This window comes from Penicillium antarcticum, assembly GCF_028974205.1.
Source record: "Penicillium antarcticum strain IBT 31339 chromosome Unknown utg000005l_segment0_segment0, whole genome shotgun sequence".
Classification (NCBI taxonomy): domain Eukaryota; kingdom Fungi; phylum Ascomycota; class Eurotiomycetes; order Eurotiales; family Aspergillaceae; genus Penicillium; species Penicillium antarcticum.
This window is the reverse complement of record NW_026695303.1, coordinates 2,414,367-2,442,212: the sequence shown is the minus strand read 5'-3', so window position 1 is coordinate 2,442,212 and position 27,846 is coordinate 2,414,367. Positions and strand designations below refer to the sequence as shown.

At 50.5% G+C, this 27,846-nt stretch overlaps 11 protein-coding genes across 11 annotated transcripts; 4 read left to right on the top strand and 7 right to left on the bottom strand.

Annotated features, from left to right (window-relative positions):
• Positions 1–124: 124 nt before the first annotated feature.
• On the bottom strand, positions 125–889 carry N7508_005580 (YoaK family protein; the record flags this gene model as incomplete). Its single annotated transcript, XM_058463646.1, has 1 exon — positions 125–889. One exon carries the CDS (start codon positions 887–889, stop codon positions 125–127), a length of 765 nt encoding a protein of 254 aa, XP_058320124.1.
• Positions 890–1,822: 933 nt separating this feature from the next.
• Positions 1,823–3,586, bottom strand: N7508_005579 (uncharacterized protein; the record flags this gene model as incomplete). The annotated part of the gene is made up of 1 exon (XM_058463645.1): positions 1,823–3,586. One exon carries the CDS (start codon positions 3,584–3,586, stop codon positions 1,823–1,825), a length of 1,764 nt encoding a protein of 587 aa, XP_058320123.1.
• A 332-nt stretch (positions 3,587–3,918) lies between these two features.
• On the bottom strand, positions 3,919–6,094 carry sC (sulfate adenylyltransferase; the record flags this gene model as incomplete). The annotated part of the gene is made up of 5 exons (XM_058463644.1): positions 3,919–5,114; positions 5,166–5,311; positions 5,535–5,717; positions 5,794–5,821; positions 5,926–6,094. 5 exons carry the CDS (start codon positions 6,092–6,094, stop codon positions 3,919–3,921), a joined length of 1,722 nt encoding a protein of 573 aa, XP_058320122.1.
• Positions 6,095–6,936: 842 nt separating this feature from the next.
• N7508_005577 (uncharacterized protein) lies at positions 6,937–9,592 on the bottom strand (the record flags this gene model as incomplete). The annotated part of the gene is made up of 2 exons (XM_058463643.1): positions 6,937–8,093; positions 8,161–9,592. 2 exons carry the CDS (start codon positions 9,590–9,592, stop codon positions 6,937–6,939), a joined length of 2,589 nt encoding a protein of 862 aa, XP_058320121.1.
• A 1,489-nt stretch (positions 9,593–11,081) lies between these two features.
• Positions 11,082–11,980, bottom strand: N7508_005576 (uncharacterized protein; the record flags this gene model as incomplete). The annotated part of the gene is made up of 3 exons (XM_058463642.1): positions 11,082–11,601; positions 11,657–11,754; positions 11,804–11,980. 3 exons carry the CDS (start codon positions 11,978–11,980, stop codon positions 11,082–11,084), a joined length of 795 nt encoding a protein of 264 aa, XP_058320120.1.
• Positions 11,981–12,543: 563 nt separating this feature from the next.
• N7508_005575 (LYR motif-containing protein) lies at positions 12,544–13,235 on the top strand (the record flags this gene model as incomplete). The annotated part of the gene is made up of 5 exons (XM_058463641.1): positions 12,544–12,594; positions 12,678–12,842; positions 13,001–13,063; positions 13,122–13,171; positions 13,226–13,235. 5 exons carry the CDS (start codon positions 12,544–12,546, stop codon positions 13,233–13,235), a joined length of 339 nt encoding a protein of 112 aa, XP_058320119.1.
• A 610-nt stretch (positions 13,236–13,845) lies between these two features.
• Positions 13,846–16,008, top strand: N7508_005574 (uncharacterized protein; the record flags this gene model as incomplete). Its single annotated transcript, XM_058463640.1, has 2 exons — positions 13,846–13,857; positions 13,987–16,008. The coding sequence occupies 2 exons, from the start codon at positions 13,846–13,848 to the stop codon at positions 16,006–16,008; spliced, it is 2,034 nt and encodes a 677-aa protein (XP_058320118.1).
• A 1,237-nt stretch (positions 16,009–17,245) lies between these two features.
• N7508_005573 (arrestin family protein) lies at positions 17,246–18,782 on the top strand (the record flags this gene model as incomplete). The annotated part of the gene is made up of 5 exons (XM_058463639.1): positions 17,246–17,307; positions 17,367–17,510; positions 17,573–17,882; positions 17,946–18,377; positions 18,447–18,782. The coding sequence occupies 5 exons, from the start codon at positions 17,246–17,248 to the stop codon at positions 18,780–18,782; spliced, it is 1,284 nt and encodes a 427-aa protein (XP_058320117.1).
• Positions 18,783–19,758: 976 nt separating this feature from the next.
• Positions 19,759–22,349, bottom strand: N7508_005572 (putative histone-lysine N-methyltransferase (Ash1); the record flags this gene model as incomplete). Its single annotated transcript, XM_058463638.1, has 4 exons — positions 19,759–20,521; positions 20,575–20,774; positions 20,828–21,201; positions 21,257–22,349. The coding sequence occupies 4 exons, from the start codon at positions 22,347–22,349 to the stop codon at positions 19,759–19,761; spliced, it is 2,430 nt and encodes an 809-aa protein (XP_058320116.1).
• Positions 22,350–23,094: 745 nt separating this feature from the next.
• Positions 23,095–24,968, bottom strand: erf2 (palmitoyltransferase ERF2; the record flags this gene model as incomplete). The annotated part of the gene is made up of 2 exons (XM_058463637.1): positions 23,095–23,835; positions 23,886–24,968. The coding sequence occupies 2 exons, from the start codon at positions 24,966–24,968 to the stop codon at positions 23,095–23,097; spliced, it is 1,824 nt and encodes a 607-aa protein (XP_058320115.1).
• A 1,904-nt stretch (positions 24,969–26,872) lies between these two features.
• On the top strand, positions 26,873–27,667 carry N7508_005570 (uncharacterized protein; the record flags this gene model as incomplete). Its single annotated transcript, XM_058463636.1, has 4 exons — positions 26,873–27,016; positions 27,079–27,122; positions 27,308–27,509; positions 27,617–27,667. The coding sequence occupies 4 exons, from the start codon at positions 26,873–26,875 to the stop codon at positions 27,665–27,667; spliced, it is 441 nt and encodes a 146-aa protein (XP_058320114.1).
• Between the last annotated feature and the right edge of the window lie 179 nt (positions 27,668–27,846).

The following is a 27,846-nucleotide window of genomic DNA, read 5'->3' as shown; positions in this document are numbered from 1 at the left end:
TCATTGTTGTTGTTATTGTACGTCGCTAGAATTCTGAATGGCATGGATAAGCCATAAAAGCAAAATATACCAAGTCCGTTATCAGAATAAATACAGCCAAAGAGTCCAAACAAGATATAAGATACTACTCCTTCAACCCCTCCAAGTCCCTCACAGCCATAGGCCGATTAAACAAGAAAGCCAAGCTAACCAATGCCTTTCCAATAGCACAAAGTAGAATAGGAAAAGTCGAACTAATCTCCCGCTGCGCAAAAGCACCAACAAAACACCCAGCAGTCAACATAATCAGAAACATAACCCTCCGATTCCTCAGCCGATTCTTTAACTTGCCTAAGCAAGGGTCAACAACCACATCAATGAACGCAGCTGTTGCCATAGCAGTAGTTATCTCCGTGATCTTCAACGACCGACTCATAGCAACCTGCCCACCAGACGCGAACGCCAAACAAGCAATAACTGCCAAGGCAGCAGGGCCGTCTCTCCGAATAGGGAAAGAATACTGGATAGCAACAGCCGTGAAGATAAGAGCCGTCTGAATGAAGTTACTGATGAGGAGCCATAGTCGTCGTCGAACGCCAATATAATTCCCTAGTTGACCCATGGTGAAACCGCCTGCCACGAAGAGACTCAGCGATATCCCGATATTGGGGAAACTGTATGCATTGTTGGTCAAGCCTGCTACTCCGATTGCGAGGAAGAGTGTATTTCCTGTTTGGTTCGAGGCGAAGCAGCTGTAGTCGGGCCAGGCGGCTGCGTCTTGGATGCCTGTTGCGAAAGAGAGGAGTAGGAGTTCGCATTCGAGGAGGAGGTCCTCGCGGATATCTTCATTTAGGAAATCCCGTATACTGGATCTGCGGGGCTTATTGGATAGAGGTAGTGTGTCGTCCATTTTGGGTATATAACTGATCGTTGTTAGTATGTGGTGCAGTCTAGCACGTTTGAAATATACATAGACTCACGGAAATTCCAAATGACACACGGTCAGACAAGAGTCAGATCGGTGATCAGCACGATCTAGTGATCGAAGGTCCACAATATCGAAAATCGAAACACAAGCACCCCGATCCCGGTATCTAGATCGACGAATATCAACGAGCTACCAGTTGAGGTATGGCCTGAACGCCGGGAATATCCTTAGAATAACGAACGTGCTCAGCTTGGCATTTGGCTCTATACATATACACGGCACTTAATTCCTTGAAAAAAGATCAACCGAGCTAACATTCCACGCTGACGTATATCCATCATTCCAAAAGAATGAAAAATTCCAAGCCATCGGCATCGAAGATCGACGATTATGGAATACGCCAAGAGGTGCAGTATGCAGTGGCTGTGATATCCAGGCAAATCTGGCGTTTCTGATGGAGCGGTGGGTCATCAGTTTTGGAATCTTATTTGTGGCCCTGTTTCTATTCGCTCCACGTATATTGGGCTTCTGCCGTAGGGCTTGCTTGTTTAATCGACTGGGACATGCCAAGGCCAGACTTTGATCATCTGTTTGATATGGGCATTTGGACTCACATTTACTGTCGGAGGTATGTATGTTTAAGTCGATTATTTGGTAATTCTTATCTCTCCGACTTGTAGGCTTGGATCAACGAAGAATTCGGTGGTCATTCTTTGAGATGATGATATAGATAGAGGGTTGTGTCGAGCAATAAATGCCATTCTGTTATACAATTGCAAGGACTGCCTAGGTAGAAAGTATATACAAATCAAAGTCAATGCAAGCGCCTCAAGAAAAGAAAGCACCAGCAGACAAGAACTCCAACACCACACTAGCTCCTCACAAATTCATGTCCAGATATAAGAGTCCCAGTATCTAAACAAACAGAGAGCTATTGGGAGCAAGAGTATCCAACCCAGACTCACCCTCCAAGAGCGGGAAAAGTCTGCGAATGCGATCCTCAAGAATAGCATCCTCAGCCTCCCAGCGCCTGCGCTCAAGGGTCTTAGCCTGAGCACGACGCTCACCACCAAACCAAGCACTCTTGGCCTGCTCTCTGCTCTCCTGCTCTTCCTTCAGGGAACGAGCAACTAAGGAAGAGATCATAGTCTTCCAATTCTCCAGACCAACCTTGGCACACTGCGCACAGCGAGTGCGGGCGTCGCGGTCATCTGATTTTCCAAGGTCGAGCATCGTGGACTCGGCCATATCGACTGCATCCCGAGTCCAGGCGAGGCCTAATTCTTTGCTTGAAGAGGCGAAGAGGATTTCCCCAATGTAGGTCATCAGGCCTGCTTCTTCACAGGCGGATGCAGTTGTGCGTTGTGGGGGCTTATCGCCTGAGGGGAGAGGTTCGGGGTAGGTGACGGGAACGAGGACATTTCTGATTGATTTGAAGAGGGAGGCGAATATGTCGTTGCTGTTTTTGTGGGGGGGTGGGAAGGCGGGCATGGTGAAGTCTTCTGAGAGAGGAAGGCTGCGGCGGGCTTGAAGGACTGATGTGAAGAGAGAGAGGGCTGTTGGGAGATTGCCTTGGCGGGCGTTGTGAACTGCAAGAGCTGTAGAGACGCGAAGGAGGTTCTCTGATGGTAGATCTGCACCCTTGCTGTTCTTCAGAACTCCGTTCTTCATGTCTACAATCTTGCTCACATCTCCTTCCAGTCCACCGGCGGCAATATCCAAGGCCCAGGTGTACATGTCACCAGCTGTCTGGCCCAGGCCCTTGAAATCAAGCCAGTCGGCATATGCCAAAGCAGCATCGAGCTTCTGCCTTGTATCAAAGCCCCTAGTCGTCAAAACCTTCATATAAAAGCTCTCGGGAGAAGGAGAAGCCTGCTCACAGTCTTCCTCCTGCGGGACCTTCTTCTGACCAACAGGCATAGGCTTCGGCCTCGGGTTAGACGGCCCAACAACATACTCCGCAGGGGCAGAGATACGCTGCTTACGATCCGTCAACCAACCATCAAGGTTCTCAGCAGCCTTAGCAGCACCCATAAGCGCCTGGAAATAACCACGACGCCAAGGCTCACTCTTCGCCGAAACGTCAAGCCCAGTCCGGCCAACACCTTCAACCAAGAAACCGCCCTCGTCCTGCTCAATAATGCCTTTGCCTTCAATCTCGGGGTCCTCCAGACGCTCCAGCAACTCGCGCAGATAGCCAGCAACCATAGGCCAATTGGTCATGAGCTGACCAATCTCTTCAGGATTCTGCTGTGCCGCCGCAGAGCGCAAACACCAGCGACTTTTCCAAGACCATTCCGGTGGCGTGGGCCATGAATGTTCGATATCTTCTTGGTAAACGCCGAGCTTGACGACGGAGAAAAGGACGAGGATGGCGTAGAATGACAGGCTGAGCTTAGTAACGCGTGAGAAGCGGCGCTTGTAGTGTTCGCGGCTTTCTGTCGAGATCAGACGGCCGAAATGTTGGCGGAGGTGGATTGATAGAGGTGGGAGTGGTCGGGCTGGCGCAAGTGGTGATAGGAAGGGTAGTTGGGGTCGACCTTGCGCCGGAGAAAGAAGCTGTAGGCGTGTGCGTTGGGTGAATGGGCGGAGGTGTACGTTTGGGCCAGAGGTCCGGGGTGGTAGTACCGGCCGGATATGACTCTGTATTCGCCCAATGGCGCTGCGTGGGGGCAACATTGTTGGATTGTTGAAAACGAGCAGTGGTGAAGCCTTGACGCACTTGGGGACAATATTCGTGTTTGTCTTGTTTGTCTGTCACGTGACCTGCATCCGACTATGTGACGACTAAGAATCCAATGTCAATTTCTAGGGATTTTACATAAAATAAGCCTACAATCAGGGTAAAGCGTGAACAGAAAAGCCTTCGATAAACAGAAATCAAACGTCTATTGGCAAAAGTAAATAAGCCAGGGGAATCCAAATAAAGCCCACCATCAAAAACCAGTACACATTTCTATGCACAAGAGACCAAAACTACTCCAGCAAATTTCATCGAATCAGAAAATAGTTTACTGACGCTCCAGGAAGCCTTGACTCTCGAGAACGAGAATGATCTCGTGGACGATGCTGCGGACGCTCTGCTTGGAGAAGTCGACAACAAGGTCAGCCTTCTCGGGGACCTCATAGGGGTCATCTACACCAGTGAAGCCCTTGATCTCACCACGGCGAGCGGCGGCGTAGATGCCGCGCTTGTCGGTCTTCTCGCAGTGCTCGAGGGGAGTGGCAACGTGAACCAAGAAGAAGGAACCAGCCTGGGAGACAGCGTCACGGGCGTACTTGCGGGAGACCTCGTGGGGAGCGATGGGGGCAGCGATGACGGCGGCACCGGCGCGGGTGAGCTCGGTGGCGACGAAAGCAATGCGCTGGATGTTGGTGTGGCGGTCCTCGCGGGTGAAGCCAAGCTCGGAGGAAAGCTCGTGGCGGACGGTGTCACCCAGCAACAGGGAGACGGAGCGACCACCCTGCTGGTTCAGGGTAACCTGGAGGGCACGGGCGATGGCGTCCTTACCGGAGTTCAACAGACCAGTGAGGAAGATAGTGAAACCCTGGGTGGCACGAGGGGGGTTGGACTCGCGCAGGATCTTGACAACCTCGGGGTAGGAGAACCACTCGGGGATGTGAGCGCCGGAGCGCAGACGGCGACGGAGCTCGGTACCGGAGATATTGAGGGTCTTGACGCCAGCGGGAACCTGGTCAACAGGACGGTACTCGTCGGTGTCGGGGAGGTAGGTAACCATCTGGAATTCAACGACCTCGATGCCGAGCTCGTCCTTGTACTTCTCGACGGCGTGCTGGGCATCGTAAGGGCCGTAGAAGTCCTCACCCTTGGAGTTGGAACCAGGACCAGCGTGGTCACGGCCGACAATGAAGTGAGTGGCACCATGGTTCTTACGGATAATGGCGTGCCAGATGGCCTCACGGGGACCACCCATACGCATAGCCAGACCGAGGAGACCCAGAACGGCCATGCCGTTGGGATAGCGGGGAAGGAGAGCCTGGTAGGCGCGGACACGGGTGAAGTGATCAATGTCACCGGGCTTGGTGAGACCAACAACGGGGTGGATCAGGACATTAGCCTGGCGAGAGCGGGCCGCGCGGACGGTAAGCTCACGGTGAGCGCGGTGCATGGGGTTACGGGTCTGGAAAGCGACGACACGGGACCAGCCCAGCTTGTCGAAGTGGACGCGCAGCTCAGCGGGAGTGTCTTGAGGTTATATTAGTCCAAACCCGAGTCACAATCGGGCGTTCAACATACAGCGGAGGGCGACATAGTCGTAGTGGTTGAGCTTGTTGACAGCCTCGATCTTTCCACCAATGTAGAACTCCTCAACGGTCTCGTTCAGGTACTTGATGGCAGGGTGCTCAGGGTCACCGCCGAAGACGAGCTTAGCCTCTCTGGCCCTAATCAGGGGAAGTTCCACGTCAGCGAGCCCCACTAAAAGCACGAGCCTCAATGGGCTTATACATTGCGTAACGCTCGTTTGCGACACCAAAACGCCACAAATGCTCGTGGTCTCTCATGATGAAAGAAACAAAAGTATTCGGTGTGTTCCAGACACGCACCCAAAGATCGACAATGCAGTCCCAAGACTCGAAAAGCAAAAAAAAAAGGTCCAAGACTCACTTATCGGGGCGGTAGATGTCGTCAATGGTCAGGATGGCCAAGTTGCGGTCGTCACGGAAGTCACGCAGGGTAATGCGGGAACCAGCCTGGAGCTTGTTCTCGCTGATGACCTTCTGGCTGGCATCGAGGGTGATGGGCATGGAGAAGACGTTGCCATCGGCGAGGCGGTTGTCCTCACAAACACTATATGCACATTGTCAGCGTCGTGCACTTTTTGTACAGAATGAATGGTCTCATTCCAATGGCTCATAATACATACCGGTCGTAATCGGCCTGGTTCATGAAACCTGCATGATGATCGGCATTAGCCACTGCCCCTCCAAAAAAGAGATGGATCCAATCCCGGCACACCACACCGGGCGGTTCCAAGATAATCATCAATTGAACTCACCCTCAAGAGGAGAGAAACCTCCGTTCATGATCAGCTCGAGATCACACAGCTGGCGCTCGGAGAGCACAACAGCGGGCAAGTTCTCGGCCTCAGCGGCGAGCTCGGCCTGGCGGGGAGCATCGCGGGCGAGGAGGTCCTTAAGGACACCACCGTGGGGGGCGTTAGCCATTGTGTAATTAAAAGATGAAAAAGAACTTTTTCGAAATTCTCCCGTGAAATGGAAGATAATGTACAGCAGGGAGTGGGAAAGAAAGAAGGGGAGAGATGACTTTATGAAATTCTCATGGAGGGGCCACGACATGGCATCAGTCGTCAACAGTGGAGATTGGGGCTTGGCTTGGCCGATTCCGCCATCCAGAACAAGTAACCAGGGGTCTATCAACTTCTTCCTTGAATTGGATCGTTTCGTTTTTCCACCATTCGTTCCAAGGTTATGTCTATCGTTTCACTTTCTCTACTTGCACGTGTTTTTCTTGTCCTCTGCCGTTGCTTTCTACGTTGCTTTCTACGTTACTCCGAGCCATTGTACATTAACCATGTACCATGTACCATGTGCCATATCCCCGATGTCTCCGAGGCGGAATGGCGTACGTACTCGTAAATGGCGGGGATCAGCTGGATTTTCAGGGGGCGGCATATTCTCTACCCGGTGGAGAGTGATCCTCATATACATGTACGTCGATATTCTGCATCAACTGCATCTCACATCTCAAGGAGTATACATTTGTATACTTCAGAACAAACTGTCTCACAGCCTTACGCCATTCTGCACGGTCACGTGTTGCAGCACGCAACCTCCACGGTCAATCACGACATTGATCTGTCCAAATGGGGCAAGGATCGTCTTGGCATTCTACCTCAAACCCTAAATGCCGCAATCTCTACATGGAACAGCTTCATCTACAGAAGAACATAAGTACATATTACATGTGCAAAAGATGACAGCACTCACCCTATATTACATCCATTATCACTACCTATGTACAAACTGTTCCTCCTCTTCCACGTCTCTCACTCTGCGGTCGCCGTACTGTTAGGGAGTGTGATGGTCAAATTCTCAAAATCGATAGTAAACGCCCCCTCCTTCATGGCAGGATGGGTGGAATTTGAGTAGGAATCAGTCAGATATTCCTCGATGTGATCCCCAGAGACCATAGCCGAATTAAGCGAGCCAGTCTTCTGCAGAATGTACAGCACAGCAACCCGGGAGAATTCAAGCACGTTTGCAGGAACAGCCGTCGCAGTAGCAGTAGATACGGCAGCTGACGCCTCCGCAGTCGAGGAGGGCTGGAAACTGATCTTGGTGGCTGTAGCGGTGGCTGCTGGATCGGATACGTGGTCTGGTTTGGTCGCTGACACGCTGGGTGCTGCGTCCTCGTACAGGATGCCGTTGACGGTGGCTTCGGCGCGTGGTGCGAGGACGGTTGTGGGGCCGGAAGTCACGATGGAAGGGGAAGCGTGGTTCTTTTCAGATGGGATGGAGTCTGCGAGCAGGTCGAGAGAGCGACGGCTGTTGCTGATACTGTTGGTAGTCTCGACCTCGCTGAAAGCAACAAGCGCATTCTCTGTCTTGCACGAGACATTTCTCATGCTAAAGAGAGCCATGATAGTGTAGGCATCGAGAGTGATATCGAACTTCTTCTTAGACTCATCGAACAAATCTGCGAGTGAGCTGCCCATGGTTGCATTCTTGGTCGAGTCGCCGCTTTGGATGGCGTGGGTGGTACAGCTACCGTCGTTTTCAACCGTGCATTGCGAGCCGGTATAACCATTCGAGCAGACGCATGAACATTCACTGCCACTCGAGACACTAATGCCGCCATTCTTGCAGGGGTTGATGTTTGCACAGGCTGCGTCCTTGTTTGCCTTTTCGCGAGGGACGGCAACAAGGAAGACTGGCAGGAGAATCGCGAGGATGACGACGATGAAGATGACAATACAGAGAATCACGAAGATCTTGCGGGGCATTCCGCAGCATGTGTTCTTGCGCTTGGGGGCGTTCGGGTCGTCATCGTTGGAGTGGAGTTGCTCGACGTTGCGCAGGTTTGAGCGACCGAAGAAGATAGGCCAGGATCCACGGCCTTCGGGGGTTTGTAGGCCTGGGGGAGGGAAGGATGCGAGGATATCTGAGAGGGAGCCCGAGTTGCGACGGCGCTTTTCGCCATTTCCTAGACATCGATATGTTAGATATCTTCAATATGGTATCTATGTCCAGGTATGAGACTGCAAACTCACTCATTGCAGTTTTGGGTCCTGCTTCATCACCTGCAGCCAGATCATTCCGGCTGGCAGTCCTTCCATGGTCCAAGTTTGATGCAAGCTTGGTAGCACGACGGATCAAATCAGATAAGCTGGAAAGACTTCCACGAGCCTCTGCATCCCGCAAAGCACCCATGTTGAGGGCAGGAGGCTTGCGACCTCCAGGTCTCTTGTCGCTCATGGTAGGGGCAGCTCTAGGCAGATCTCCACCGAAGACCTCAATCTCCTTCTTAAGGGCAGCACTGTACGTCGAGTTATGTTGGTAACGCTGGGTGAATGGTGGCTTTTCCGGGTCAATGCCCTTCAAAGAGTCACTCGATGCTGTAGAAGTAGATGCCTTTCGTAGGTTGCTTGGTGGGTGGAGCATTTGGTTGGCGGCAGCTACTGCTCCCACTCCAGTGGATGCGCCTGCGAATGTGGCCTTATTTGAGTTCTCTTTGGGAGTGGGTTGTGCGTCGGGGAGAGAAACTACAGATGCGGGATTGGACTTTGTGATTGTGCGCATTGTTGGCTTCCCACGTTTTCCAAGACTGGCACTTCGGACAAGAGTTGCGTCTTCCTCTTTGGGACTTGGGTGAGGCTCGTCAGCGTCTTCGTCGGATTCCACGTCAAGATATGCACCCAAGATCTCGGATTCCGGGGGTCCAGAGCCCCAGCTAGAGGGGATAGCTCGGCTGGATGCGAAAGAGCTCTTGGTGAAACGGGGATCGGGGAGATCCTCTGGGATAGGAGCAACGCCTAATGGAGCTTGAGGGGGTCGTCGAGCGTTGAGAGGTGTGACCAGACCTGCTGTCCGCTGGAAAGTATCCTGGGAACCATGAGGCTCAAGCGGTGGAACTGGGGGCGGGAATGGTGGCATATCGGGAATCGAAGCCGACGAAGAGGCGGTCGATTGTCTGAACAAGTCATCCGTGGCAATCGAAATGCGAGGAGTCATGTCGACTGTACTTGTGGGACTGACAGGGGGCTCGACCTTCATGGGCCGCCGAGGCTGCAACGGCGGAAGCGGCTGCAGCTGTGAAAATGATCGGGGAGGCCGTGGGGCCGCGTTCAAACTTGTTTCCGTATCTTGGCCATCCCGCTCTGAATAGATTGACGGTGAAGGCATTTGGCTCTGACGCGAAGGCATCTCACTTGGACGTGGCGGCCTCTGCGGAGGGGGTCCTTGTGGGAGCAAATACCTTGGATGATGGTTGATTGGATTTGGCGGTAAGCCTGAGTCAGGCAGAGGCCATTGTGTCCGGTGAGAAATGTCTCTAGGCAGAGGTTGTTGTCCCATCTGGTTGGATGGTGATGCACGCTCTGGACGCACGCCAGCCTCTAGCAACTGTCTGGCGTGCTTGACTGACCCTTTCCTGTCGATATCCCCGGACGGACGGGGACCCGGTCCGGAAGTTGGTGCGCTCATTTGGTGTTTTGATATGCCAAGCCTTCAGTTGAGTGTTGAGTGTTGAGTCGTTGGCAAGAGGTTAGGGCTTGCGGTACATCAAGCAACTTGGAACTGCGGCTCAATGGAGATCAATGTGTTCATCCCCTGAATAAGAACTGAAAATGAATGATGACTGGCTCGATACCCTGATCGAGTGAAAAATGATGGTAAGAGAGGCTTTGAATAGCGAAACGAGAGGAACGGCGGTTGACAGCTCGAAGCAAGTGTCTAGAATGCAACTGGATGATCGACCAAAGACTTGAGAACCACAGGAACAAGCTAGAATCGCTAAAGAAAGGAACGGGCATTCAATGCCTCTATTGAATGGGGTCAGATCAAACTATCCCAGTATGGTTCCAGGCTGACCACTGCATACCAATAAAAACGAGAGAACGAAATCGCTAGTATCAAACCGCGTTCAAAAAGCAAACTGAAGTTGCATTACTCCGAGGATAGAAGAAACACAGAAAGAAACAAGCCTCCAAAGAAAGAAAACGAGGGGGCATCTCCTGACGGGGGCCCTGACACATTCCGACCCTATCTAAAACCCCGGGTCAGAATAGATTAACCGGGTTTTTTTTGCAACCGAGGTGGAGGCTGGCGCAATTAATCTTTAGAGACATGCTCCGTGTAATATAACAGCCACATTCATCCCCATCAGAGTATGATCCTGCATAACCTCCCTGCTGGCCCACTGGTTGGCGCCCAAAGATCAGTCAACATTGCAGAGAAGCAAGCATCCGGCAATTGATGGACCGCATTTTCAGAGAAACGGAGACCCTCAACATGAGACCCTAGACGAATCAGCCGACGATTCTGGGGCCAATTGCACGAATCGCCTTGTCAGATCTCGAGGCTGTTGCACCAGTGGGGTCTGTTCCAGGAGTTAGTCCCGGACGCTACGTCTCATCTTAAGAGTGGGTTCCCCTGGGCCTAAGCGGGCAATCTGAAACTTGAGTAAACAATCAGAATGTGACATATGGTCCAGATATGTCTTATACTGTAACGTCAACACCGGGGTAGAACAGTCAACGTCAACGTCAACGTCAAAAGTTGAACGTTGAATACATGTATGAAAGAGTTGAGTGTAGTCGGCTCCAGCGGCTCGGGGATTTTGTTCATTCTTGGGCAAGCGACGGTCTGGACTTGGCGGCACGGGACTCCTGACTGACCTGGGCTTCTCCTAGCGTTAGTGTGTCGCTAGATCAGGATCATTTACTATGTTTATACCTGTAAATACGCCTATAGATCGCTCCCTCTACCGTACTGGGGCATGTATAGCCTCAATGCGGTTTACGCCGTAAAACCGAGCGCACCCACCGTTCGTGGATCACGTACTGGTCTCTCAGTGGAGCACGTCTGTCTAGTTTTTGTTTGTTTTTACTACTGTGTGCATTCGGTCACATCTAGTAATATAGAACAAAAATAGGGCCTGTGTGACTGCTAACGTCAAGTACGCTTCATCTGATCATTTGGTACCACGTTGGACAAGATCGTGAGATTCCTCTAGAAGTGCAGGTACCAGCTGGGCCCGCAGATTTCCGATTTTCTCTTCCAGGATCCGCATCTCAAATGTTGTACTAGCCAATTCAGGGACGGCGGTATCAACCGCATGGGCGAAAGAGTGCTGTGCCGTCCGCAGGGACTGGGGCACTAGGATTCCATACCAATGAATTGGATCATCAGAATGGAACTTCTTGCGGCGGAGCTTCGGCTTCTCCCTACCGGTCGTTGCACTGCCATCCGCTGAAGACTCGGGGGTTTCTGGGGTTGTTTCACTGTCCACTGTGGTATCCTCTGTTCCGGATTGCACATGCTTGACCGAGTCAGAGGTCTCGTCTTTACTCTTCTCATCTATTCCTGCTTCCCCTTCATGGCTCGAGGTGGACTCTATGGTGAAATTGTATCCAGATGGTAGCGAAGCAGCACTCTTGTTCTCCGGGTCGTTGGCGCTTTCGTCCGCAATGTTTTCCTCGGGTTTGATTGAGCTGCCGATTTCAACGAATCAATAACTGACAATATTCAACGGATTTGTAGCATTACATCTTCCTTGTCGCCTTCATGCGCTCGTCGTAGAAGTCGGGCCCATAGCGGCGGCCAGGGGGACACGAGAAATTGGCCTGGGCGAGAGAAAAGAATCCCTACTGTATATCAGTTAACTGTCGCATAAAACTTGGCCAGGAATCATACCGAGGACAGTTGTTCGGCCAGGCCTGTTTGCAGCTTCTGCTGCTTATCCAGTAGGTTCAAATATTGCTCAAGAAGAGTATCCAACGATTGAACCAATTCCGAGGCCACGGGCTTCGCCTTTGCTTCAGGAGCCTCGGAGCCAGGTCGCGAAGCCGGCGGTGTAGGTATTTGAGTCATTGCGACAACAATGCAAACTGAGAGAGACGGCCAAATCGAGTGACAGTCGACAGAGGTGTAGATCAGAGACAAGTCCGAGATACGGGAAACGTGGATCAAAAGGAGCTCGGCCCCGGTAACTCCGTCATTCTCTCCCGCAAAAGAATTTCCCGCCCTTCAACCAACTCTTGGACTCACTTCAGCCCACCTCCTTTCTCAATTATAAGAGACTGTGTTGCAACTTATCGATCCTGACAATCTTTGTATGGGTTGATATTGTTTCCCCGGATCTCCTCGCTCCTGCAAATCCGAACCGCCACCTCCGATCCCGTTAGTTGCGCCCAACCCCCGTGAACGTCACCTCATTCTTTCTTGACGAGTGTCACACGTATCTTCGTCTTCTACTGGACCTTTGTGGCATTCTTACTGCTGTTTCACCGCCATATCGACAGAGCGAGCCCGACAACAGTGAGAATCTGGAGTCAAACTCAAGCAAGAGTTCCGCGCATCGTTCAGGTCATTACATTTAACGGCCTTCTTACTTCCTCTCCACTCTCTCCGTACTTTCAGTGCACTTAATCATCATGTCTGTCGCATCGCTGCACCGTGATGCCGGTTTCCAGGTCCGGTCTTTGGTATGTCCTTCTGATATCCGCACTCCAACTGCAAGTGCACCTATGTTTGATAGTCAGCAGCTAATCATCTTTTATCTGCTTAGTTCCGCTCCCTCCTGCGTCAATCTGGTCAATTCTCCAACTATAACTTCCGTGAATATGCCCGTCGCAAGACAAGAGATTCATTCCGCGAGCACCAAAACGCGACGGAGGAGCGTCAGGTACAGGAGCTGATGCAAGAAGGTCTTCAGAGCCTGCGCTTGCTCAAGGTCAGTGGAGATATATGGAGTGTCAAAGCAAGACTCGATCAGTGGCAGGCAGAGGGAGTTCGATTCCCCGCCCTGAAGATGAATGATCGGGCTTTGCTACACTGCCATATACAGTCTCAAATTCAAATTAGTGGTTCATAGAGCTTACAATATCACAGCGTCAAACGATCATCAGTCAATTCTACCAGCTCGACAAGCTGGTGGTGGAGGGCCAGAACGCCGTAAGTTGACTTCTATATTGAGACGTCGCAGGAGCAATCGGTCTCACCATTTCCACAGGGCAAGGAAACGGGCGACCACGGAGGCATTGTGCGCCAGAAGGACACTGGGTAAGTTTGTTTAGTCTTGATAATATTCACTTTACATCGACTGACCGGTAGTAGCTGGGATTAAATATCTCGCCATTCGTTGGAAGGAGGCATGTAACTATCCCATCTCTTGTTTGAAGTACCAATAGTGAATCATCGGACACCTGATCCATTTCTGTATTTATACACCCAGCGCTGCTGTGCAATCAATTCCCATCGAGCACGAGAAATATATCACCACTCCACTCTGGACCATATTCAATTGCCATCCTACGCATAGAACTTGTTTAAAGCTGAAATATTATTGACTTGCAGGACAGTATGTGGATTGTTCATCATCCTCCTGTAGTAAATTCACGTTCAGGGAAATCATATTGTGTCCTCACAACGGCCTGGAGGCATTTGTACTGATAGCTCACTGCAATTTTGTTTTTATCTAAAGGGACTGATAAATTATGGCCAAATATCCCGCATAGTATTCAGGACTATAGTGCCTTCGTTGCTCACTATATCCCAATCACGTGATCGCTCCTTACGCCGCCGTCGCGCGACGGAGAGGCACTGTCTATCACCTACTCCCCCATACTATTCCACGCAACAGCTCCGCCAACTAATTAACCAACTTATTTGTGGTCGGCACGCTTTATATTGGTTCATTGATTTCGGGGAAGCCGACCGCAGCGGCATTGACACATATGCCTTCCACAGTACGTTGCACGTTGCGCTCACGACTTCCATCGGTCCTGTCTAGCTGGACTAGTCCGAGCTAGGAGCCATGGGCACTTTGGACACAAGATATAATCGCTTCAAAGAAACAGCTGGCTAACACCTTTTAGTTTCGGGCTTCGCGCTCAGGGCGACATCTCGACGGCCCCAATCGCACCCGAAACGGCCAAATCGACCACGATGTCTTTGAAGGATTGCCAGTACGTCGCTGGTCGAAGCAGCCACATACTTTCTCCCAAGCTCCCAAGCTCGAAGACTCCGATTTCAGTGTCCAGGGCTCAGGCGGAGGGCCGACACTACCAGAGCTCCCAATGCCAAGAGACAGCCAGCTTCTGCCTCCACTCAGTCGCGCCCTTCTGCGCGCGGCCCGGGCTGGATGTGTCCATATTCGCCAAAGTGGTCGGGCTGCCGATGAGGAAGAGAAGAGCGTAGCAGATGCGGAGGACCCGAATTCAGCCAATGCCCACGCCGCCGATCGAAGCTTCACTACTCGCAAATGGCTGACGCTTCCTAAGCACCTGGAGCCAGCAGAGGTAGAATTCTTGGCGAAGAGACGTCCTGGTCTTCCTTGCTTGTATGGCGCTGCTGCTGGTGATGCGGGTGCGCCGATGCGCAGGACGAAATTCAAGAAGACAGACCCTGAGACTGGCAATATCTCTATATACGAAGCCTGGGTACCTGAGGGTCATCGCATTGAGGGAGAGATCACTGGCGATGTGCAGGCGATTGCTGCGCAGAGCGAGGTCCCTGTGAAGCCAGAGGCGCCTGCGCCTGGAACAGTCGTTGAGGGTGTAGGGATTGTCAATGCCGAGGGCGTTGTTGTTGCAGAGGCTGGCTCAGCGGCTGTTATGACACCACCCAAGCGACGTCCTCCTCCCCCTAAGCGCAAGGGCAAGGGTATTGGTAAGGGTCGCAAGAAGAAGGTCATGTTCGCGCCAGGCGAGGGTGCCGATGCCGCCACAGTACATGGTATGGGTGACGGTACTGGTGATGGCCAGGGAGGAAGCCAGGATGGTTCACGCATGTCGATGGATCCGAACGGCCAAGATGATGATGAGGAGGATGGCGACGAGAGTGACGAGGGGGATGAGGGTGATGAGTCGATGGTAGATGCTAAGACTCCTGAGACCCCTCAGCCTCCGTCTGGTACGGAGTCTGTTGATCAGCCTTCTATTGAGACTCCCGCTGAGCAGTCAGTTGATGTCGACATGGCAGACGCTGGTCCCGACAACCAACAATTTTCCTTAGAGCCATCTACATCTGTTGGGGCTGAGACTCCTTCGCAGCAGCAGGTTACCGATTCTTCTCAGCCTGAAAAGGCACCCGAGACAGACGACAGTGCACTGGATACCAGCGTACCTCCAAAGATTGAGGCCGCTGAGTTGGATCAGAAGCCTGCCGCACCAGAACATAACGATGCTACTCTCTCTTCTGCTGAAATTGCTGCAGTTTCGAATGCAGCTGCTGAGACTGACGCCTCAGAGCCCAGCAAATCTGAGATGGCAGAAGCAACGACTGACGTTGCGCCAAAGCAAGAGGAGCCTGAAGCCACAGGTCAACCTGAGGCTACAGCTGCTCCACAATCTGATGGTTCCGACAAACTTTCAGAACCAGTGCAACCTTCACTTTCGACCGAAGTCCCAGCCGAGACTGAAGAACCTCAACCCACCTCAAACGAGACCACCACCCAGCCTCACATCGAACCCGCTTCAGCTGCCGCTGACGATGACCAAAAAAAGGAAGCCGATATCCCCCAACCTAACCCAAGTCCGGCTGAAGCAAAGGACGTCGAAATGAGCGAGACTCCAGCGGCGCCGGAGCAGAGCCCCGTGCCTGAAGGAACCCAATCTCCTGCGAAGCCCAGAACACCCCTATCGGAACCACCAGCCGATGAGTCTCAGCCTCCTTCATTTGAAGCGGATTCTACCGCCGCAGATGTAGCTCCCGCAGAAGAACAAACACTTGTGGCTGAGGATAAAACAGAAGATAAGGCAGAACAAGCGGATCAGCCAGAAGCTGAGACTGCCGCTGCAGAACCCGAGCAGAGGGATGACCATCCTGGAGAGGTTACTAGGGAAGTTGAGCAGCCCTCGGATTCAGTTCTTGAGGGTGCCCCTGCGGAGTCTTCGTAGGCTCTTTTTGTTACTACTATCCAGTTCATGCGGTTTTTAACGGTGTATGATGAATACTCTTTGTCTTGTTTATTATTTGTCTGGCGTGTTTGTATTCGTAGGCTGGAGTCTGGGCTCTAGGGTTGTTTGTTGGTCATTGATTCTTCGCTATTACATTTATGTAGAATCATGTTGTTTGTCTATTGTTTCAACGTGACTTATTTGAATTTGTTCACTTCGGTGACTGTTTCTGTTACATTATACGGCAACGTTCAGGGACCTTAAGGGACAACGCACTATTTTGACATGTCACCTTCTTCAGTATTTCTAGTACGCCTCTTCTGAATCTTGAATCAATTCCAATTTTAGGATACTGCTTTTTATTGAGAGTATCCACGAATAAGGACCGGTCTTATCTGTTGACTCTGATTCCCGACACTTTTGCTCAAATGTGTGCATCAGTCGCTCTATCATTAGCTTCGTGCTCTGCCTGTCCGTTCCTTCAGTTCATCCTGTTCACTGATCCATCGTTGTCGCTTTCTCCAAACCCCGTACCGTGCCATTGAGAGCTGAGAGTCTCCACTTCACAGACTAGAATTAGGGTATCCCCCCACTGATCCCACTAAGAGAGGTGAATCCGGCAAGATTCATCCTATCTATGTGACTAAGTATGATCTACCCAGCAATTTCGAACAAGAGGACAAGTCCATGCACCTCCGCCTACTAAGGGCTAGACATCTCGCCCGACAAAGGATAACTGAGCCCGACTGAACATATAGGGACGAGATGAATCACAGCAGCGTCATCTGTGCATTTTTTTTCTCTTTCCAATTTCCTTTAGTCTTATATGCAGCCCTGTAAATCCCAGCTGACTTTATCTTGATCCTCTCACCGAGTTCACCGAGCCTTCTTAGGCAGAATCTTGAAGCGTTAGGGCTTTTTGGCGGCAAGCGTTCCGCATTAGGAAATCATCCGACCGATCAGGTCACTCAGCGGTCTTTTCAAGACATCATGTCACTATTCTGCAGCAGGACCCCCACTTTATTGGTGTATGGTAAGGATTCTATGGGCCACACCTCAAGCCGCGAATTTCCCGAAGGATTCGGAATCCCGATCGGCTTGCCGAGTCAGGCCAGACCCAGTAGCAACTTGAATATAAATACGGTAGCTCCTCTGGCAATTGTTTCCACTTCTCTAGTCACACTTTTACATGGAATAATCTATCCATTCTGAATTCTCAATTAATTTTACGTACACCATGGCTTCTTGGTTGTTTGGCGGTTGTCAGGCTGCGAATGTACCAACCTACTTTGATATCAGGTCAGACCATAGCACTCTATTTTGCTTTTAACTCACTGACTGGGTGATTACTTGCTTAGACTCGATAATAGTAGCCTTACCTTTCCTCGTATTGATGAGGATACTAGCTACGGCCACCTCAATGGCACCGTTGTTCTATGTCTGAACAAGCCACTGCCCGTCAAAGAACTCAAGCTCCACACAAGAGGGATTCAATATGTCAAGTATGTTCCCCTGTTTCCTGAAAATACCGCTGGTCAGGATATCAAGCTAACACTATCATCAGCTGGGATTCAACAACACCAGATGGCCAGCACAAGAAAGCAGCCTGGCGCGAAGCAACATTCTACCACCAGATCTGGAGCTTCCTTCCCGAGTCGAACAAAAAGCAAACAACCTTGCAACCAGGCAACTATGAGTTCCCATTTGAAGTCACTCTGCACAACAGCCAACCAGAGAGTGTCGAAGGACTAGACGACTGCTACATTCGATACGAGTTAACCGCAGGGATCAACTGTTCATGGGGATTGATTGCAAGATCGAAGGATATGAGAGTATCTGAGGCTCTGGAGCCCTTATCCTTCCTTGAACCTGAGGTACGTACAAGAACGAGACCCGGCTTCTAAGTGAATGGGACAACTGACATCACAACTACACAGAGCATTGAAAGAACCTGGGCCGAAAAGATTGCATATCGAATCAGTATCCCGGGACGATCATATCAAATCGGAGCCCCTATGAAGATTGATTTCCGATATATTCCACTCCAAAAAGGCGTTCGACCTGCCTCGATCAAGGTCCAGCTTATGGAATCCCACGCTGTGGATTCTAGGGCTGGAGGGCCAAGATCTATACGCCAAACCCGAGAGAAGATTATCATCAATGATTCCTCTGAGTTTGAGGATTTCTTAGGAGATGGGATTTCCCCTGAGGAAGCAGATGGAGAGGAATGGGATGCACTATCTCATACCATCTTGCCTTCGAAATGCATCGAGCCCTGTGTGCCAAGTTGCAACACATCTGTCATTAAAATATCACACAGCCTCAAAGTGTGCATCAAGCTTCTCAATCCTAATGGGGCCTACTCTGAGGTAAGTGTGCATGAGAAATTACAGGAAGCACAGAAAACAACAAAGCTAACGATTGTCCTTCCATCTTAGATTGCTGCCTTCTTCCCAATTTCCTTCTGCTCTTTCCCCAAATCCTTCTCCTCTTCCTACTCGCTATACAAAGAATGTCTCACCGACCTCCAACCTGCTCCATCATACACAGACTACATCCACGACAAACCATACCCAGAGTGTGATGTAATGGATCTTTCAGGTCTACAAGCTGTGACAGGTCAGACTGAAACCCCTGGACAGGAATACACCGAGGACAGAGTTTTAACAGAGGAGCTTCTTGGAACTCCTTGTTATGAAAGTGCGATATGCTCGGGCGCCCCACGACGTGGTGAAAGTCCTTCTTACTGGGATGTTGTTTCGATTGGTGGATAGGTTACGGTTGGGGAATTTTGGGGTTAGAGGTCCTTTTCATGCGTTAATGCGTATATACCCGAGAGACTCAGCTAAGCGGTCCTATTTTGCTTGCTGTTCAATTTAATGTTTGCTGCTTGGTTAATATATCGACTCTCCGGTGAATATCTGCCTTGAGATATGAAAGTTGGTAGGAAGAGGCGAAGTTTTATGAAAGCCAAGCTGTAGATCTATATAGCGGGTGATGGGAGAGAGAACCCTTGGGTAGATGACCATTCGAAGACCAATGTCAGAAACGATGCTTACCATACTTAATATGCATGGAACCAACTCTCGATGGGGACTATCATCTGAGCCAAGGGTAAACAATGTTGAATTTGGAAACATCTACCCTAGCTATATCAAAGCAGATATAAAGGTCACGCACCAATCTGAACTAAACACGCAACAGCGGCCCAGGGCATCCACTCACTTTCATGACCATGACGCATTAACAGAATAAGAGCTCAAGCAGAAAAAGGAAGCCAGAGAGGAAGAATGATAAAGAAGAAGAACAGAAGAAAGATAGAAAAGACAAGATTGAATAGAACAAGGAGACCGACCACGAAACGCCTTCTCAGTTATGGGGTAGAGCAATAACAAAAAGGGATGTCGTACAGGGGGGGGAGTAGCTAATGAACATGAATGTCAACAATCGAGCAAGAAGGACAAACACGTCAAGAAAGAATTGAAGTCGAAAATTATGGGTTAGAAAGAGAGAGGAAAAAAAACTTGCTGGTGGAGAGCCATATCAGACATGAGACTCGAAACACCTGTTGCGTCAAATGTCAAGGTTGACAGAAAATGAGATAGTAAAAGCCGAAGGAACTAAGCAAGTCCACTTCCCAGCTGCTGGCTGATGGTCTGCAGTTCATGATAGAAGGCAGAACAATTTGACTGCTAAGTCTCGTTAACAAGCAGCGCACTGCAACGAGCAGTCAAAGGCTGATCAAGGCGTTCAAGGTTTCTTTGTTCCCCTGACAGATCGCACAACACGCCGAGCGACGCTCTTGACATTTCTGCCGAGGCCTTTCTTAGCAGGGCTTTTCGCCTTGACGGGGCTCTTAGCAGAAGCCTTTTGCGCAACATTTTTGCGAGGACGGCCTACGGCACCCTTGGAAGCAGTGGCGAGAATCTTCTTCTTGGTCTCGGCAGATGGACGCTTGAGCGTTGTTGTTGACTTCTTGGCGGGCGAAGCTGGGGCCGCCTTGGTGGTCTTGGTGGCTTTGGTGGCTTTCGTAGTCGTGGTAATTTTCGTACCACGAGTAGCGCGTACAGCAGCCTTCACTCTCCCTGTAGCTTTGACTTTGGGCAACTTGACGTTCTTCGCCTTGGTGGTGGTCTTGGCCTTTGCTGTGGTCTTCGTGGTCTTCTTTCCCCGGACAGTTGCCACGGCCTTCTTGACACCAGCCCGAATAGATTTCGTTGACATCAGCTTGCGACGTTTGCTCTTTGGCAGCTCATCTTCCTCGGAATCGGACTCAGATTCAGACTCAGACTCGGTTTCGGATTCGGAATCAGACCCAGATTCGGATGAAGACTCTGCTGCAGCCTTGCGCTTTTTGCCGATGACTTTCTTGGTCTTCTTCAAACTATCGGCCTTCCGCTTCTGCTCAAGCTCTTTAGCGCGCTGTTGCTTATCCTTCAGACGTGGCCCCAAGAAGCCTCGGCAATTGGCTGATCCACAGCGACATTGTTGCACGTTCTTGTTGGAGTATGGGCTCATATAGTATTAGCGCAAGAGTCTATCTGGCTGGTCACAAAAGATACTCACTCGAAATTGTAGTCATAACTTAATTCCTCCCCAGTGGAGATTCCACGATCTCCGGCAAAGAGGGCCATGCGAGGCTTTCCAGCAACAGTCCATTTCTCCATACGACAGTTGGGATCACATGCATGATTGACGAAGCGAGCGATGGACCCACGCGTCGCATCAATGATCATATTTTGATCAAAATACATGAGATAATAGCACTAAATGAACAGGTCAGCAACAAGTAATCAGTAAGAGAAGTAAGATGGCATACGTCATTGTTCTTGTACACTGTTCTCATCCTCTTCTCGCACTCAAACTGCGTGAGAATCTCTCCAGTATACTCCACAATAATCTGATTGGGTTCAAAGGAACGGTTGCTGCGGACGCCGTAGCCACGATCCTGTGTCTTGATGACCTCGACTCCAATGTTATACTTGCCACCAGCCTTGGTGCGGTGCTTGAGTCCCTCGAAGTTTCGGTTCCCGCACTCTGGACCCAGCCTGCAGTTACCGTTGTCACACTCGTAGAACATGTAGCGATTCTGGCAATTTTCGTCGCAGCCAGTTTCCTCCTCACACATGCAAGTAGACAGCTCGAGGTTCTTGTTCGCTTTCCAAAAGCTTCCGGCGTCGCCAACAAAAACATCTAAACTGTGTGTTAGCCCTCACTTCAAAATGTGAGCTTCCGATCCAATACTCACTCTTGTTAGTCTTGCGCCACTCATCGGGCTTGGGCTGGCCAAGCGGGAGAGGCGAGAAGATGTCGTATGGCAGTTGGTAATCTCTTCCGTTCTTCAACAGCCGAGCACCCTTGAACATGGGCATAGGAAGAATAGTACGGTGCATGGGACCAGTTCCAGTCTTCTTAGAATTCTTGCTCCGGCGCTGTTTGGGAGGGGAGTCCGAAGGTTCCTGTCCAGTGTAGAGACCGTGAGACAGCCACAGCTTGCGCTTAGGCCGAGGCGAGGATGGTGCGGACGGTTCCTCGGGAGCAGGCGTATCCTGAGATTTGAGCTTGGACAAATCACTCTCAGAGACTCGGCGCTTCTTCGTTGCATGCTCATTCTCTTCTTTTGTCGGGGCCAGATTACGAGGCCGGAGACTAGCACGACGACCAAGTTCCTTATCTGCCATACTTCTCGTGCGCTTTCCCAGAATACTGTGGGCCCGATCAACGAGGTCAGAAGCCTTATCCAAAATACCTATGCGACCTGACCGCCGTAGAGACTTGCGGGAAGCGGCACGAGTCGGGGTTGGCTTCGATTTGGGCGTTTCCTCATCTTCCTCCAATGCCTTGTCCACACGCTTCCGTAGTGCCCGCTGTTGAAGCGACATATTCATATCCTCGGATTGCAACTCTTGGGAAGACTTTGAGACCGGGGTATCGGGGGCCATTGGGTGATCATCTGCCGCAGCATCCTCGTCTGGAGTACCGTTCCATAAGGAATTTTCCATCACGGCAATACTGTGACGCAGAGAGGAATGGGATCTTTTTGCGTTGGCGAGGCTAGCGACGTAGGCTTCGCTGGAGGAAGCGGCGGATCCGTTCTTCTCAGCTGTGTCGTCCAGTGGCTGACCGGCCAGCGATGCGCGTGCGACTCGTGTTGACCTCCGCCGTCCCGCGGTATTTTCGTCAGTCAACGCGTTTTCATTGTTGCTCGATGTCTCAGAACGGCTGTTCTCGGGGGTCAAAAGTTGCTCTGGAACGTCGAGGCTAATGTTGTCTTCGGGCTCGTGTGCCTTGTCGGCAGCCGCGGACGCGGACGCGAGTAATCGGGACGTTCGGGGCGCCATGTTTGAAACACTGCGTAAATGAGCAGGACAATTCCACGAGGAACCGCCTTTCTCAATGAACTGGCGCGTGTGGTCTGGGATGGGGGGAATATAAGGGGGAGAGTGCCAGACGGGGATCAGCTCCCGCGCGCTTCTTATCAATTTAGGGCGATGCGATGTCTGACGCGTGCAACACCAACACAACCCCAGCCTCAAAAGTGCAGAATTTCCCGAGATCTTCAATACCCTAGAGCGAGAAAGGATTGGATAACAAGGGGGAAGGAGGAAACTTCTCGCATGAGAAGGAGAAAGCTTACGAAGTCAGATTTCCTGGAATGCCGAAATCCCTCATAACTTCCACCCCGCATGGGGAATTCTACGCGTACTGAAGAAGTGTATATGAAATGAGAATCTAATTTTGCTAGGCACAGATCAAATATCATGGAATGAATATGTTCCATAAACATGATATAGAAGTCGAGGTAGACTGCTCTGGTAGGATGTCTGATTTCCAGTTGTCACACAAGTGACAGAAGGGTAATAACAGAATAAGGAAATGTTCAAAGATCGGTAGGAAGACAGGATTATGTCTTTGCCAAGTACAGCAAAGCAGACAGAACTTGGAGGAAGAAGGGTATGGATAATGTGGTGATTAGAACGTGGTAGCTGTGAAGGATTTTGGAAAGAATGGGAAATCGAAGGAAGATATCATGAATATCATGTTCAAGAGTCGTGAGAAGTCGACGGGCACAGAACGAAGGTTTTTTTAGCCCTGCTGGGGACCGACATGTTGCATCTCAATGTCTCCTTGAGATTCAACATCGGGGACACGATACTTGCGCTTCTGTGTCCCCAATCGTTGATCGCCATCCTCATATCGTTTCTTGAACTGCATGTATGTGGGAGGTCGGGGACGTCCAAGGACGGCAATCCAGTTCTTGAGAACATTTCCCTGAGTGAAGGGCCGATGGCGGTCCGCCTTGGCAAACTTGTGCGAGTTGAGATACTCCCTTGTTGTCTCGCCACGACCGGTCAGGAACAAATGGTATGCCCAAAGGGACGTGGGATAAGGCACTGCAACGATACCATAGATCACCATAGCCCAGGGCACCCTCCATTTGGAAATTGCGGCACCAAAGGAGATGTGCTCCTGCGACCTATAGACCAAGATATGTGCGAGGCTGGCGCCAATTAAAAAGAAAGATAAAATGGTGCAAGAGCTGACAAAAGTAAAAAAATAGCGATAGTTGCGGCGACCAACACAATTGTTGAGCCACACACAGTGGTGATCGAGGGTCTCGACACAGTTGTCACAGACACGACAATGATAGCAGCGAGGAGGCCGCCAGATGCTGCATGTCTTGCAGTATTTGACAGGCACGTCCATGGCAGCCACCTCGGAAGTAGCGAGTTTGACCATCACCCAGTCATTTGTAGGGGGGCCAAGCGCCAACGGATCATCTGAAGGATTCGGCTGGGGCATAGGGTGAACAATCCGGGGCATTATCTGGTTATTATATTAGCAATCGTCGGATTCATCAGATTTGAGTCACTCACTCCAGGATCGACGGTAGACGCATGTACGAAGGATGAGATGCAAATATAGAAGATATAGGCAAACAAGATTGGAATGGCAGGTGAGACGTTATGCCATAGCCAAGGGGCCGAGAATCCGAGGAACAAAGCTGACGGTACAACGACTAGAAGCCCCGTTGCAATATTGACGGGCTTATCTCTCGCATTTTGGAATCGCCCTCCTCCGCAAAACAGAGTATTGCCAGTGAAATATTCCCAATTCTTCCCCAAATTAGATTTTGGAAGAGGGGGCTTCTTCACATCAAGAGGTCCCGGAGAAGAGGTAGCGGATGAAAGATGTTCATGGCCCCGAGAGTCATGGTTGTGTGGCGTTCCCCTATTTTGTTGGAATGAGAGGAATGAAAGTGGTGATTTCGGCGGTACATCCTGAGCGGCTTGTCCTGAATAGTTCGCATCCAGGTTGAGACGACCAGGCTGGGGTTTCTGTCTCTCCTCTCTGTCTCGCAGCAGCCTGACACTGTCGCCCAAACTTCGGATGGTTGTGTTGTCGATAGGGCTGGCGTTGGAGGTGTTGCGGTCCGGGATGATGGGATCCGTGAATTCTGTACCCCGAGACGGTGGAGCTTCCATATCTGTCTGAGGAAGAGAACCTTGGGGGACTGTACTGTTCGAAACTATGCTCCTCCGGTTCTGACTTCCTTGTTCTGTCCAGTCATCGGACGAAAACGTTCCCTTGGTCCTAGGGCGAGTACCCCGGTGTGCTTGCAATCGCTGCGAACTCATTGGCCGGAAGAATGCCTGGGCCGTCAGGGATGGGATATGACTTCTACTCAGCCGGCTAGCCGAGCTATCAGGTCTGCTGGTGACTTGGCTGGACGCGGTAATGGAGTTTCGCGTCGGAGGCGGACCACGCCTGGAAGCCGAGGGTCCATGCTGGTGCGATGGTGGAGGTGATGTAAAAGAAGTTGTTCGCTCTCCGTCGTCATCTGTCACTCGTGATGAAATTCCTCCCACCGAGGGAGGACGAGGAATACCTAGCACATGTTGCTGTGTTGAGGCCGGGTTCGTGTCGCCGCTGTTTGGACGATCTGTGGGGTTTGCCATTGTGCTGGAAGAGAGTGAATATTAATAATTAACTATATCGAAATGCGCGCTATCATATTGCGACTCGAGAAGACTATGGCCTAATGGCGGAAGCGAATCGCGGTGAGCGTAGGCAGCTATCGGGCAATGTGACGAGCGAAACCACAGAAAGGAGTGACAATGGAGTCGAGACGGGATTGAACAAGGGACTAAACGGATCGTCCAGGGTTCTATGAGTTCATTAGTCTCGAGTCTATGTGCTGTGTTCCACCGACAAACGCGAAAAGCCGGGGCCAAATTGTAGAGCCCCTGATGGTGAAAATCGGAATCACGTACCTTAGAACAGCGATAAACAAGCCCAGCCAATGCATAAAAGCCAATTACATCACAGGAAACATACTCCGGAATGATCAATCGTCAGCGACTCGAATTAAAGAACCAGAGAAATCGACCCAAGCAACGTAGGGGGCGATGGGATGGAATTATTATGTAATCTAGATCGGGCTAAAGGTGGGTCTTCGGCCAGGCATCTCAGGCAGCATATTTATATCACGTGGTGTTCAGCCTCATGATTGGATTGCTTGGAACTATAAGTCGACCCCTTGATACTATTTGGATGCAATGATCTAGGATTTGTATTTGTCAAATAGAAGCCTACATCTAGCCACTAGAACAGTATCCAGATCTGGTTGGATTGCATAATTCAAAAAAGGGTATTCAAGATGCCCATATCAGGATCGAGCACCCGGATATATAATCCAAATCCATGATCCAACAAGCTTAAATGACTGAATAACAGCAGACTATCACCATTGACCAAGTTTATACCTAGGTATTTAATTTTATACAATTACATGAAGAATATTCTCTGGTGTTGAAAGCGGATACTACAATAGGAGCCATACATCTGTTCACAGTGCCAAAAAGTATTAGACAGTCTCTCTACGAACACCTCAAAAAGATGTACTATTATATGCATGATTTCTGCCTAAACTTGGCCTCTCTTTTGTAGTATATTTTTAATCTCTCTCTTTGAGTCATTCTCAAGAGCTTTGGGTTGCTCATCCAGATCATTTAGAGGCGGGTGTTGTGAAAGGATATATAGACACTGTTGTAGGACGTAAAGTCACTTACCACTCAGATAGCCCCTTGTTAAGATTGTGTCGAGCAGATGCTTATACGTATAATCAAATTGGCTCTGAAGATGATTGGGTATTCTTGTTTCAATGTTCTTGCCCTTAGATTTACACTAGAAGATACTTGGAGCTATGCTTCGCATGACTCTTCAACCTGGTAAATATGCAGAAAAGGTTATGGTCAGCGTAATAGAAATGATTATTTTGGATCAATATATTTCTTATAGTCAAAATTGAAGAGACCCGGACGCTAAAAATTTATTGAGCAATCAAAGGCATATCATATCCGCTTACAAGAAAGCGCTTGAGGAATTGGCAACCAGCGTAGAACCGCCCTCAAAACAGAATATATTTGGCCGTGGGACTTTTGCTCGAAAACGACCAAGTCTCGAGAACATAGCACTACATAAGCGGTTATGTGGCGTATTCTGTAATACTGATTGAACCCGAGGTGTTGGTCGCATTTGGAAAGATAAACCGTGATATCGGATAAATCCAGGAGCTCAAATGTGACAGATACTGGGGTCTTTCGATCAAACTCGGCAATTAGTATGTATATGGCACACATGAATAATCAATTTTCATATCCCTAATCAGACCTAAGCCCATATACAAGTCGCAAATTGTAGTGAAGTGAGTCGGAACATGCGATGCAAATTCTGTGAGTGCTGATTGGCCAGCTTACATAAGGTCCGTTCGTGGCCGGCAACATCATTCGATTCTCTCCCACTCCCGTCACCAGTTCACCCACAAATTACCAACTCCACGCACGCTCGACTTGCTGCAAATATGTCCACAATCGCTGCTCTGGCTGGCCGCCGGGCTTTCACCCGCCAGGCCCTCTTCCGCGCCCCCCCACGCCGCTTCAACTCCTCCAAGGTCGAGGAGGCCGCCAACCTTGACAAGGCCGGCAAGCGTGACCCCGAGCTCTACGTACGAATACCACAAGCCACTAAACCCCCGCAGAGCTATCGGTCTAACTGCTATGTCTACAGGTTCTGCTCGGTGTCATGTCTGGTGCCTTGATGATTGCCGGCTGGTGAGCATCCCTCCCAATATTCCCCTACATCTCCCGACATCCAAATATTTCGCCCCATTTGCGCCATTGTGACGTACCAATGCTTTCAATGGAGCACTCCGACCGACTCACATCTCTCAATGGCGCATTTCCAAAGCATTATGCAAGCTTGAGCATCGGCTAATCCATGATTTCGCAATCTTTAGGTACTTCGGCCGCAAGCCCACCTCCGTCAACTCCGAGAGCAACGTTCGCATTGGCGAGAGTGCCATGCCCTGGGAGAATGTTTCCGAGGATGGCAAGGTCTACAAGTACCAGTACCACCCCCACGGTGACAAGAGCCAGCCCCTCCGCGCTGCCCCCAGCGCCATGAACACCGTCATTGTCCCCAATGTCACCCTGCCCGAGGTATGTTCCATTGGACTCTCTGACTCATATGCCATGCTCGATCACTTGGTTCAGAACTTCGAGGTTGGCTTGACTGTCTCTATATTGAATGCTGACATGTGCCTTAGGACCTCCACGAGCGCTTCAACAAGTACGGCAAGGAGGAATGGGACTACTAAACGGCTATTGAATAGCTGTTAAAAGTGCCTTAAGAAGTTGAATGAAGCGAACCGCCGTATCCTGCGGCCGGCTGCTGTATACTAAGACTGCTAAGACTGCGGAGAGAAGGGGTTGCCGCGTGGGTTAGCCCATTTGGATTGCAAGGGTTTTTGTGCATAGTATTCGTGTTCAGATAAGA